The 11,513-nt window shown below is 65.3% G+C and overlaps 2 protein-coding genes across 2 annotated transcripts; one reads left to right on the plus strand and one right to left on the minus strand.

Annotated features, from left to right (window-relative positions):
- Positions 1-1,168: 1,168 nt before the first annotated feature.
- PYCR3 (pyrroline-5-carboxylate reductase 3) lies at positions 1,169-5,520 on the plus strand. The gene is made up of 5 exons (XM_057532312.1): positions 1,169-1,294; positions 2,849-2,913; positions 3,335-3,514; positions 3,831-4,460; positions 4,653-5,520. Exons 1-5 carry the CDS (start codon positions 1,195-1,197, stop codon positions 4,833-4,835), a joined length of 1,158 nt encoding a protein of 385 aa, XP_057388295.1. The 5' UTR covers positions 1,169-1,194; the 3' UTR covers positions 4,836-5,520.
- Positions 5,521-6,147: 627 nt separating this feature from the next.
- TIGD5 (tigger transposable element derived 5) lies at positions 6,148-11,456 on the minus strand. The gene has a single exon (XM_007166937.2). The coding sequence runs from the start codon at positions 11,162-11,164 to the stop codon at positions 9,236-9,238; it is 1,929 nt and encodes a 642-aa protein (XP_007166999.2). The 5' UTR covers positions 11,165-11,456; the 3' UTR covers positions 6,148-9,235.
- Positions 11,457-11,513: the final 57 nt, after the last annotated feature.

The following is an 11,513-nucleotide window of genomic DNA, read 5'->3' on the forward strand; positions in this document are numbered from 1 at the left end:
TGGAGCTTGGATCAGCCAAGTGAGAACGGGGGGAAGGAGGTCCAGGGCAGGGCAGAGAGGCCTGGACATGCCTGGCCGGACACAAATAGTGGTTGTGTGTCCTGACTTGTCCCTTGGATTATGGGGTGTGTGTGTTTATCGTAGAGGGGCTGTCTCTCCAGCCAGAATGCAGGTCTGCAGGGTAGGGGTTTCTGCACTCCACTGCTGTGTGGCCTTTGTTCTCAGCCCAGAGCAGGGCCCCCACGCTGAAGGGGCAGTGTTGAAGGAATGAAGGGATCTCATTGTTGAAGAGCTTAGAACGTGTCAAAGTAGAGTTTAAAGAAAATAACAAAACATCTTTAAAATTCAGTCTTAAAAACTGCAATCTTAGTTCTTCAACCTTATTTTTCCCATGTCAATCAAAAATTACAAGCACAGCCCACACCCACACCCACCCTCCCCCTCTCAGTCTCTAAGGTGGTCCCTGGCCCTGGCCAAGCACTCCGTCTCCCACAGGACCAGCAAGAGGGGCCAGGTCTCTGCTGGGGACCTAGGCCTCACAAAGGTCTCCCCTGCAGCTCCCTGAGAGGCCCTCAGAAACCAGAATCCAGGCTGGCCTGAGGACCTCCTTTAACAGAAAAGCAGACCCCTGCCCACATTTCACTGGCTGTGCCAATTTTATGCTGTCACCCGGACCCACTGCGGCTTGGGGAAGAGCTGACCACAAGCCCTGACCAGGCAACCCTGTCCTCCACACCCAAGTCCACTTGCAGGCTCCAAGGGCACTCTGTTCCCACCCAGAGAAACAGGCCTGAGGCACCCACCTCTGGGACAAGACCAGAGGAGCCCCCACCCTTTCCTGCCCTTCGCCTTTAAATGACCAGCTCAAGTTGCGCTTTGGGGAATTTCACACTTCAGGACAGAACCCAATACAGTATTCTCGCCCCGCGCCGCGTCCCGCCCCGCCCCGCGCCGCGCCGCGTCCCGTCCCGCCCCGCGTCCCGTCCCGCCCCTCCTCGCCCTAGATCTCTCCTGCCAATGAGCTGCGAAGGGGCGAGACCAATTGGTAGCGATCAGTAGAGCGTGGAGCCCGCGGGAGGGGGCGGAGCGTGAGGTCTCGGCAGCCAATGGACGAGGGCAGGTGCGGGGCGGTGTAGCCCATTGGCGGCGCTGAGGGCGTGGGCGGGGCGGGGCGGGGCGGGGCGCGGTGGCGAGATGGCGGCGGCGGTGGCGGCGGAGTCCGGCCCAAGGCGCGTGGGCTTCGTGGGCGCGGGCCGCATGGCGGAGGCCATCGCGCAGGGCCTCATCCAAGCAGGTGGGGCGCGTGGGGTCCCGGGCCGGCGGGCTAGCGGGCGTCCGACACCGGCCTGTGTGGGAGGGACGGGCTTACCTCTCCGTAGCTCACCTGCCCCGCGGAGCCCCGGACAGCACGGGGCCCTCCGCGCAGGGGCCCCAGGGTGGAGCTGGCCGGCGGGCGTGGGCCAGGGTGGCACGCGGACCCTGTCCCTCCGGTCTTTGCTTCCTCTGGGAGCGCGGCTGGAGGGGATGTGGTGGAGAGGCTCAGCGCCGGCCGTCCGCACGTCCGAGTTGAGATGTGCTGTGAGCTCACAGAATAAAAATATACGCCGAATTTGGAAGATTGAGCATCCCAGCAAAAAATAACGTATCTTAGTAACTTTTAATATTGATTAGGTGTTGGAAGGGTAACATTTTGGCTACACTGAGTTAAATAAAATGTACTACAATTCACTCGTTTTTTCCTACTTGCTTAATAAGACTACTAGAAAATGTAAAGTTACGTGTGTGGCTCGAGCGATACTTCTCTTGTCAGCCCTAGCTTAGAGCGCGGGATCTCCTGCCGACTTCCTAACCTCGTACCTCGGTCGAGCTGCCTGACCGCTCTGAGCCTCCGACTCTTCTTTCTGTTTGTTCGCCGGCTGCACCCCTGGTGTCCGGCACTGTGCACATTTGGGGCCACATTCTCCATTCTTCACGTTGTAGGCTGTTTAGCCCCTTGCCTGGCTTCTCCTCACTAGATGTCAGTGACACCCCCAGTTGTGACAGCCAAAATGTTTCCAGACACTGTCAATGTCCCCGGGGGGGGGGGGGACAAAATCATCCTCGGTTGAGCACCACTTACAGCAGGGACGGAGATGCTGTCCTAATCATACTCAACAGTATTTAGAAACCTTTATATGTAGATATGGACTGGTTTTCTGCCTTCAGCCATATGTCAAGGTCTAGGAAGGTCAAAATCATCAGAAAACAGTTTACTGCAAGTCTCAGGTGTTTTACCTGTAAAACCTGGAGTATCACCTGCCTCCCCGGCTGCACGGAGTCTCACAGTGCTGCCACCGTCTCTTCAGGCCGTGGGGTGCACTTCTGCCTTCCTGTTAGACCTTACAGAAATCTGATCTGTAGAGGATTTCTACCAAACGGGCACTGAGCCTCTGCTTGGATGTCCCCGTACAGATGCACCCCGCCTCCGGAGGAAGCTCATCCCCCACCCCAGCCTCCCTACCCACCATGCCCCCTCCCCAGCCTTCCCGTTCCCAGAGACAGGGATCCCTGGGATCTGTGTCGTCACAAGACAAGGCAAGCTCCCGGCCCCTGTGTCCAGCAGGGCGTCTGGACTCAGCAGCAGCAGCAGGTGGGCAGCGATGACTGCTGAGTAGAGTCAAGTGAAGCTGGTTGCCTGGTCCCAGCCGAGTGGAGCGGCCCCGCCAAGCACCTGGCTTCTTGGAGAGGCTCAGCATGGCCCAGGTGTGGCTGAGCCTCAGAGACGTGCCGTAAGGGGCCCGCCAGGCTGGCTTCTCGCCGCGCCACATCCTCACTGATACCCCCTACCCGCCTTTGCCTTTCCTTCCAGGAAAAGTGGAAGCTCAGCACGTGCTGGCCAGCGCGCCGACGGACAGGAACCTCTGCCGCTTCCGGGTGAGTCGGGCAGCTCCTCTGAGTGGAGGCTTCCCAGGGCTCAGATGGCTCTTGGCTCCTTGGGGCCAGGGAAGTGCTGCTTACTTAGCTAAAGTTTTGAGATGGGCTGGGCTGGGGAAGGGGAGGTCAAAGTCCAGAAGGAAAGTCAAGGTTGTGGAGGGCCAGGGTGGGGTAAAGGGGTGTGTGTGCATGCTGGACGGGCAGGAATGTCACGGGCACTCACTGGGATCAGAGGGGTCGAGGAGGTGCTGACATCAGGGCCATGTGAGGTTGGATCCTGAGCGAGAACGGGTGGTCTGGGCGCATGATGGGCTTTAGGTTTAGGGCCGTTTGCAATGGGGGGCCCATGGGGTGGCAGGGAGGGCCATGGTCTGGGAGGACGCCCGCTGACGTGGGCCTGGTCCTGGCAACCCTGCTGCAGGCCCTGGGCTGCCAGACGACCCACTGCAACCGGGAGGTGCTGCAGAGCTGCTCCCTCGTCTTCTTTGCCACCAAGCCCCACATCTTGCCGGCTGTCCTGGTGGAGGTGGCTCCTGTGGTCACCGCTGAGCACATCGTGGTGTCCGTGGCTGCCGGGGTCTCCCTGAGCACCCTGGAGGAGGTGGGTGGCCTGTCGGGGTGCAGTAGGGGCTGAGGCTCTGGCCCCAGGGTGGGCTCTGCTGGCCTCCCACCCCTGCCATCCCAGACCGGCTGCAGCCTGGGTCCAGCCCTTCCAGAAACCAGGGTGGGTGGGTTGGGGGGCAGACAGCCTCTCAGCCGGCCTGCACAGGCAGCTAGGGGGCCGGGGTTAGGGCTCCTCCCACCTGGGGTTAGGGCGCCACGCCCGGGAAGTAGCGGAGAGCCTGCGCTGGCCCGGCGTGTACCTGCCCGGCAGCCAGATCCCACGGCCGCCCTGATCGCAGCCTCTCTCCCGCCAGCTGCTGCCCCCGATGGCGCGAGTGCTGCGGGTCTCGCCCAACCTGCCCTGCGTGGTCCAGGAGGGTGCCATGGTGATGGCGCGGGGCCGCCATGTCGGGGGCAGCGAGGCCAGGCGCCTGCGGACCCTGCTGGAGGCCTGCGGGCAGTGCGAGGAGGTGCCCGAGGCCCAGCTGGACGTCCACACTGGCCTCAGTGGCAGCGGTGTAGCCTTTGTGAGTGTGGTCTGGTCCCCGCACCCCAACCCCCGTCCTCACAGGCCGGCCCTCCCTCGGCCAAGTGGGGCCTTGCGGAGCCCCCCGACAGCCCCTGACCCCACGGCTCCCCGGCTGGGTCCCCAGCTCCCCGTGTGCGCCGCCCACCCCACATCCGTGCCTTCCCGGGCCTTCGAGGCCAGTCCCTTGGCAGACCCCTCAGCTCTGGCCTTGGCTCTGGTGGCTGGTGCGCCGGACCTTGTTCCTGAGGGTCCCCAGCCTTTTGCAGGCTGGGTTCTGTGTCCAGGGGAGTGCTGGCTTTGTCCCCGCCCCCCGCTGCTACAGGTGTGCGCCTTCTCGGAGGCCTTGGCCGACGGAGCCGTCAAGATGGGCATGCCCAGTGGCCTGGCGCACCGCATTGCCGCCCAGACCCTGCTGGTGAGACCCTGCTGCCCGGTCCTGGGGGAGTGTGTGGAAGGGGAGGGGGCAGCACGCCTCCTGGGAGCTGTGGGAAGGGAGACAGCAGGCCTGAGCAGCCTGGGCTGAGATGGGGCGGCGGGGGTGCGGGTGGGGCTGAGCTGAGAGGGGCTGCTGGGCTCCCCCGAGTCACCCCAATGCCACTCTCCCCAGGGCACGGCCAAGATGCTTCTGCAGAAGGGGCAGCACCCGGCTCAGCTGCGGACTGACGTGTGCACGCCGGGCGGCACCACTATCTATGGGCTCCACGCGCTGGAGCAGGGTGGGCTACGGGCAGCGGCCATGAGCTCCGTGGAGGCTGCCACGTGCCGGGCCCGGGAACTCAGCAGGAAGTAGGGCGCAGGCACTGGGTGCAGGCCATGGCCACCCCCCAGCCCCTTCCCGAGGACTCGGGTTCTCTCCAGCCTGCAGGCCAGTGGAGGAGCTGCTTGAGGTCTGGGAGGATGGGTGGAGGACAGGTCCTGGGCAGTGGGGAGCACAGCGGGGTGTGGGCCCCTCTCCAGACCCTGAGCTCGTGGCAAGTGGCAGGTGGAGCTGGTCCTGATGACCCTTCCCTGGGTCAAGAGTCCTGGAGGGTCCCATGGCCTGGCCTCTGACTGCAGGATTTGGTTCTTAGCATGTCCGCGAAAGGACCAACAGGCCAGGAAAGCCAACAACTTGGGGCCCTAAGCAAGGACGAGGGGCCTCCGGGTGTGGGCCAGGCTACCTGCAGCCCAAGGCTCACAGGGGCCTCCCCACCCCACACGGGCCCCGGTGCTGGAGCCCCTTCCTTCCACCCACCAGCTGTGAGGCTTGCGGCAAAGTGATCCCCCATCTGCGAACAGGCCTTACGCAGCAGCCTGCCCCTCACTGCCCGCACAGCCCTGAGCCCCCCACCACTCCAGCCTTCATCGGCGGCTGGCCCTCAGCCAGCAACGGCTCATCTGACCCTGGCCCTTCCACCTGCTAGAAGGCTCAGCCCGAGTCCCTTTCGGCACCTTTTTTTTCACTTTTGAATCGGGAATAAAGACGTTGTCCTATAGCATGGAGCAACCAATATTTAATTGGAGGCTGGTAAAACCAAATTCCAAGTGCCTGGAAGCACGTCTCAGCCAAGGCCCAGGATACTGGGCTCAGACTCGGAGCTGTGGGTGCAGGTGGTCTGGGGACAGGGTTTCCCATCACCCAAGAGCTCTGCAAGGGTGGGCTCCCCCTCCCCCCACCCAGCACTCCAGCCTCACCCTCAGCTGTACGTCCATGGGTCCCCGCCATGTATCTTCCAACAGAATCCCTGAGGACCAGGCTGGGCTCGGCTTGGGGAGCAGAAGATGCACCTCTGCCCAGCCCTGCCCTTAGGTGGTCACCTCCTGAATGAGAGGTGCCCGGTGAGCCCAGCTGGTGATGGCCCGTGACAGGAAATGCCAGGTGAAGAGGGCCTGACCCAAGAACGGCAGCTTGGGGCTGGGGGCAGGGTTGCAGCCCATTCGCTGGCCGGCCAAGTCTCTTCACCTTATGCTGCGAGGCTGAAATTACTTTTCTCAGAAGCTGGTGGATGTGAGCTTTTTCCATCTATGTCCCTCTTCTGTACCCTCCCCAGTTTTTCAAATCAGGTGTTCTGGATCCAAGCACTAGACAGAGTTACAAAAATAAGAGCAGAACAGGGATCAGGTGACGTTGGCACATCCAGACTTTATTATAAAGCGCGCTGGGCCCATCTGGCCGGTGACCCCTGCTGTCAGCGAGGTTGGCTGTGAAAGGGCCCCTCGACGGGGCAAGCACCCACAGCCCACTTCAGCACCCTTGCCCCCGGGGCTCCCCTGGTGATCCTGACCTGCTCCTGGGCCAGCAGGCTGGGGGTCCCAGGAGGCCCGCGCCCCCGCTGGAGGGCGCCCCCTTCCTCTCACCCCGCGCTCCAGTGCTCCACCTTCGGTCCCGCTGTCACCTGGGGGCTCATTCCCAAGCGTGAGGCCCCTCGGGCAAGTCTGGGCTCATACAGTTTCCCTCTGATGCTGCAGCCTGGTCTTGCCCTCCCAACCCCCCAGGTGGGCTGGTTTCAGCAGAAGCCTCAAGCTCACCTTTCCACCTGCAGTGCTTTCCTGCTGTGCCTACCACCAAGCCCACGGGGCCAGCCCTGACAGTGACTGACCGGGGGCTGCTTTTTGGAATCAGTGACCTTCACCGCCTTGAGGATTTGTCAGAGGGCTGTGAACAGGATGGGGAGAGCATGGCGGCTGTGTCCCTGAGCACCTCCCAGGCCACAGGGGTCCCACACCCTCAGAAGAGACGTGTAATCCTTGAGGGCAAGAAACCCAGTCTCCAGCACGGTGCCCAGCACTCTGCAGGCGGGGCTGTTGAAGGAATTCAAGCAGCAACTAAGACCCCCTCCCTCGGTGCCATCAACAGCCTTACTCTTAGCACAAACCAGGGAGCTGTTTAGACGCCCCGGGCCCAGCAGGTAACGGCAGTGAGGCCGCTTCACCCGTTCTCCTGCAGAGACATACTGGCGTCTCCCACAGGACGCCTCTGCCCTGTGGTTCACACTGAGGTGAGCCCAGGGAGGCGGGTGACCTCGTGCCAGAGCTGCGATGGGGCCCAGGGTCACAAGGATCATTGCTGGGGCTGCATTTGGGGCCAGAGCCGCCCTCTTCATGTGCAGGGCCCGGTGGCACCGGCGCCCCCATCCTAGAGAGGACACCTTCGGAGGCCCTTGGGTGAGGTAGTCCCCAGCCCAGCAAAGTGAAGCGGCTCCCAGGCCCTTGACGGGCCCCCTAACTCTTCAAGGCCCCAGGCCAGCCTGCGCTGTGCCTCGTTCCCGCGCTGCCCATCCAGGGCCGTGGGGACCAGCCAGAGCCACCTCCTGGGGTGCAGCCTTGGTTCCCCAGAAGGGACGAGGCTGGCGGCACGTGGGGAGAGGAGGCGGGAGGTCCTGACCTGATAGGCGGTTCCCAATACCAACTGCAGTCTCCCTGCCCAGGCTCCTGGGTACAAGAGGATTAAAGGCTGAGACAGGAAACTTGGCAAGAGGGGCAGCGCTGATGATGCTACCAGAGGCCACCTTCGCCTGGTGCCCACCTGGGCTCTGAGGTCTGTCTCTCCACAGGCCACTGTAGGCAGGCCGGGCAGGGCAGAGGACCAGCAGGCTGGCCATCGTGACCAGGAGCTCCCGGCCTGGGTCCCTGGGTCACCACCAGCTGGAGAGGCAGGTGGTGTAACATGCAAGACATCCTGAAGCCCCGTGCAGCTGCTTGGTTAGACCCAGGGCCAGCGTAGACCGCCAGAGGCTCCTGCAGGTGTGCAGGCTTGACACAGATGGAAGTGGAGGTGCCAGGTGGGCCCCAGCAGGTGCGGCTGGAGGCTGCTGCCCGGGCCTGGCTAGCCAAGACTCCCTTCTCTTGTTCCCAAATCCTACATACTGTCCCTCAGCTTTCAGATTTGACATACACATACATACGTGGTTTGGGGGGGGTGGTTCCAAGGAACAGTTTGTGTCCTTGCTCTGGGGGCGCCCAGCCGTCCTACCGCCGTGCACAGCCCTCCCCTCCTGCAAACACAGCACCTGTCTGTGGCCTCTGCAGTCTCAGACCACCAGGAGGATGGGGCAGGTGAGGATGAGGGCAGAGCGCTGAGGCAGGCAGCACCTCAAATCCAGCCCCACTGCCCCTCACAAGGGCTCTGGGTATCTCTGCAGGGCAGCCCCTGGGAGGCCTGGGTGGGTATCTCTCGGCCTCAGGCCACCAGCAGGATCCTGAATCTAGAGCTGGACGGTTACAGAGCCCTTGCTTTCTCCTTACAAACTGTGCCATCTAGGAGCCTAATTGATGGGGCCATGGGAAGTGCCAGGAGCCGGGGAGAAGCCTGAGGGCAGGCTGGGCAGGGGCGCCTTGGAGGGGAGCTAAGGCACTGAGGGTTGTCCTGGCATGGCCGTCAGTGCCACAGGGCTGCTCCAGGGAAACGGGATGGCTCTGGGCCCTGGGGCTGGACAAAGTGGGCTGTGGTTGGTGGGGGCACAGGGCGCTGGCCCGGCCACTGGTCACCAGGGCCCAGGTCTAGTGCTCGCCAACCCCACGGAACAAGAGAGCTGTTCAGAATGTTTTCTTAAGGAAAGTTAAATCCGAGTGGAACAGAAACCTACAGCCCTCGCTGCATCCAGAACCTTGGGAGGCCCCGAGTGCCGGGCACCATCCTCCCTTCCCAGCCCACGGAGCCCTCCACCCCGGGTCCCTGAAGAGTATCTGTTAAAAACAGACTTAATGCGCTAAAAACAAAACGAGTGGTGTGCTTCCCATTGAGACGACCGACCGCATGGCTGTGGTCGGAAGGGATGGGAGCGCCGGGCCCTTGTCCGGTACAAGTGCTGGGCGGTGCGGACAGGAACATGGCTGGAGGCCTCAACCCCACAGGGGCCAGGGTGGGAGCACAGCCACCTGCTCTCTGATAAGTGCTGTGGTGTGTGTACCAGGCCTGCACGGGAGGGCACCTGGCTAAGACCGCAGACCCCACGTGCGCGCCTGCCCAGGGAGGGGGAGCAGGCGCCCGCGGCCTCTGTTCTGTCCCCACATGAAACGCGGGCACCAGTGGAGGGGACGGCCCTTCACCAACAGAGCTCCTCTGAGCCAGGCTGGGCTGGGATCCCTGCAACCCCGAGCCGGGGGCGGGTAGGCCACCCCAGGGGAGGGGAGGAGAGATGGGGAGGCTGTGTGTATCCCCTCCAAGTGCCGCAGGAGAAAGGCCACTGGGGGCTGCTCGGGCTGGCCTGGTCACACCCCATCATCAGGGACTGCAGGAGAGGGCCCGATGCCCCCCAGCCTCCGGGCCATGCTGATCAGTGAGCGAAGCTGCACCAGCTTCAGCGGCCCTACCTCCCGGGGGTCCTGGCTCTCCAGCCATCGCAGAGCTGTCTCCAGACCCCGCACGGCCTCCCCAGCGGAGGGCACGGCGGCCTCCTCCTCCTCCTCTCCTCCCGCCGCGACAGAGGGCAGGCTGGCTGGGGGCGGAGGGGCCCCAGGGACCAGCACGGGAGGCCGGCTGGGGCCTGGGTCCTCTCTGCAGCCGTCGGGCAGCCCCCCGTCATCGTCCAGGTGCAGCCACTCGGCCACCTCCTCGGGCGCCAGCCGCTTGTAGGCCAGGGCTGCCAGGTGCGTGAGGTCGCTAAGCACCCTGCTGCGCTCCGCGGCCTCCTCGGCCTGGCCAGCTGGCTGCCCAGCGCACTCCTCCGCCGGCCGGGGCTCAAAGGCAGCCCGCAAGCCCAGCAGCCAGCAGCGCTCGATGCTGCCTGCCTGCACCAGGTCCCAGGAGAGGCCGGCCAGGTAGAGCATGTCCTTGAGCATGAAGCTGCGCATGAAGTCCAGCGGGGACCCCCCGGCGCAGGACACGGCCAGCCGCAGCAGCTCCCGCTTGTACAGCTGCTTGAAGGCGGCCACCACCCCCTGCTCCAGTGGGGCGGGGATGTGCGCCCGGCTGCTGCCCTTGGACAGGAACAGCACCCGCACCGCCCCGTCGGGGGTCTGCAGCTCCTCCGGAGGGCCCAGGGGCTCAGGCCGGCACCTCCTGGGGGTCTCCTCGCTCTCCTCCAAGGTGGGCATCCTGGCCGCAGGGCTGGGGCAGGGCGGGTGGGCGACCAGCAGCACAGCCTTCTGCTGCAGGCAGCTGCGGCGCAGATAGCGCCTGACGCCCGGGACGAACTCCTCGAAGAACCAGCCGCGCAGCAGGGGGCGGCTGAGCCAGGCGTCGGGGCTGTAGCGGTAGGAGGCGGGGAACTTGTCCTGGTTGTGGTGGCGCAGGCTGGGTGGGTCCGGCAACTGCCCGATGACCAGCGGCTTCAGTTTGTGGCTGCCGGTCAGGTTGGCGGCCAGCAGCACCGTCACCCGGTCGCCCCGCCAGCGACGGCCGCAGCCCCCCGCGCCCAGGGGCGCGGCCTGCTCCGGAAGCAGCTTCCAGTAGAGGCCGGTGACGTTGGCGTTGTAGATCTGCTCGTCGCCGTAGCCGCCCTCGGCGGGGGCAGGGGAATTCAGGGCGCGGTCGGGCAGGGGGCCGGCGCGGGTGAGCTGCGCGGGCTCCTGCTTGACCGGCGGGCCGGGCGCGGGGCCGGCGGCCGGGGGCTCGGCCTCGCCGTAGATGCGCTGGCTGGAGATGCCGTGGCGCTTCTGCCAGCGCCAGAACCAGCCGTGGCTGGCCTTGAAGGTGCACTCGGGCCCGTAGATCTGGCGCGCGAAGGCCTCGGCCTGCGCTTGGATGAGCGGCCCCGACAGCGGCACGCCATGCTGGCGCAGCGCCAGGAACCACGAGTAGACGGCGCGGTCGATCTCCTCCTCGTTGGCTAGCCGCATCTTCTTGCGCTGCGTGCCCACCTCGCCGCCCAGCTGCTCCAGGAACCAGCGCAGCTTGGGCTCGTCCTTGAGCCAGCCGCGCAGCGTGCCCCCGGGCACGCCGAAGTCGCGGCACACGCTGGCCTGCCGCTCGCCGCCCTTGACGCGCTCGATGGCCTGCAGCTTGTCCTTGATAGAGTAGGCCTTGCGGAAGGCCATCTTCACAGCCACGCGGGGCCGCGGCCCGGGCGCGGGGGGCGGCGGCCGCGCGGCGGAGACCGGGGCGGGTGCGGGGGGCCGCGGCGACTGCGCGGGGCGCCCGGGCGGGGGGCGGCGGCCGCGGCGCGGGGCCGGGCCGGCCGGGAGTCCCGCGGGGTACATGGTTGCTGCTGCGGCTGCGGCGGCAGCGGCAGCGGGGGCGCGGGAACCGGGGCCATACGCCCGCCCGGCCGGCCGCGCTGGGCGGGCGCTGGGGGCGGGACCGGCCGGGCCCTCCCCTTTGTCTCGCTCGCTCGGCGCGCGCAGGCGCGCTGGCCCCGCGCGGCCCCACCCCGCGCCGCACGTCACCCGGCACGTGCCGGCCCGTCTGCCCCGCCCGGGCCCGCCGAGTCCACCGGAGCTGCACCGGAGGGGGGCGGGAGCCGGCGGCGCTGTGCCCGGCGGGTGGCTCCAGCTCCTCCGGGAAAGGGCGAGCCCCGCGGGGGTCTCCCACTGTCTTCTGTCCTCGCAC

The sequence above is a fragment of the Balaenoptera acutorostrata genome, chromosome 17 (assembly GCF_949987535.1).
Source record: "Balaenoptera acutorostrata chromosome 17, mBalAcu1.1, whole genome shotgun sequence".
Taxonomy (NCBI): domain Eukaryota; kingdom Metazoa; phylum Chordata; class Mammalia; order Artiodactyla; family Balaenopteridae; genus Balaenoptera; species Balaenoptera acutorostrata.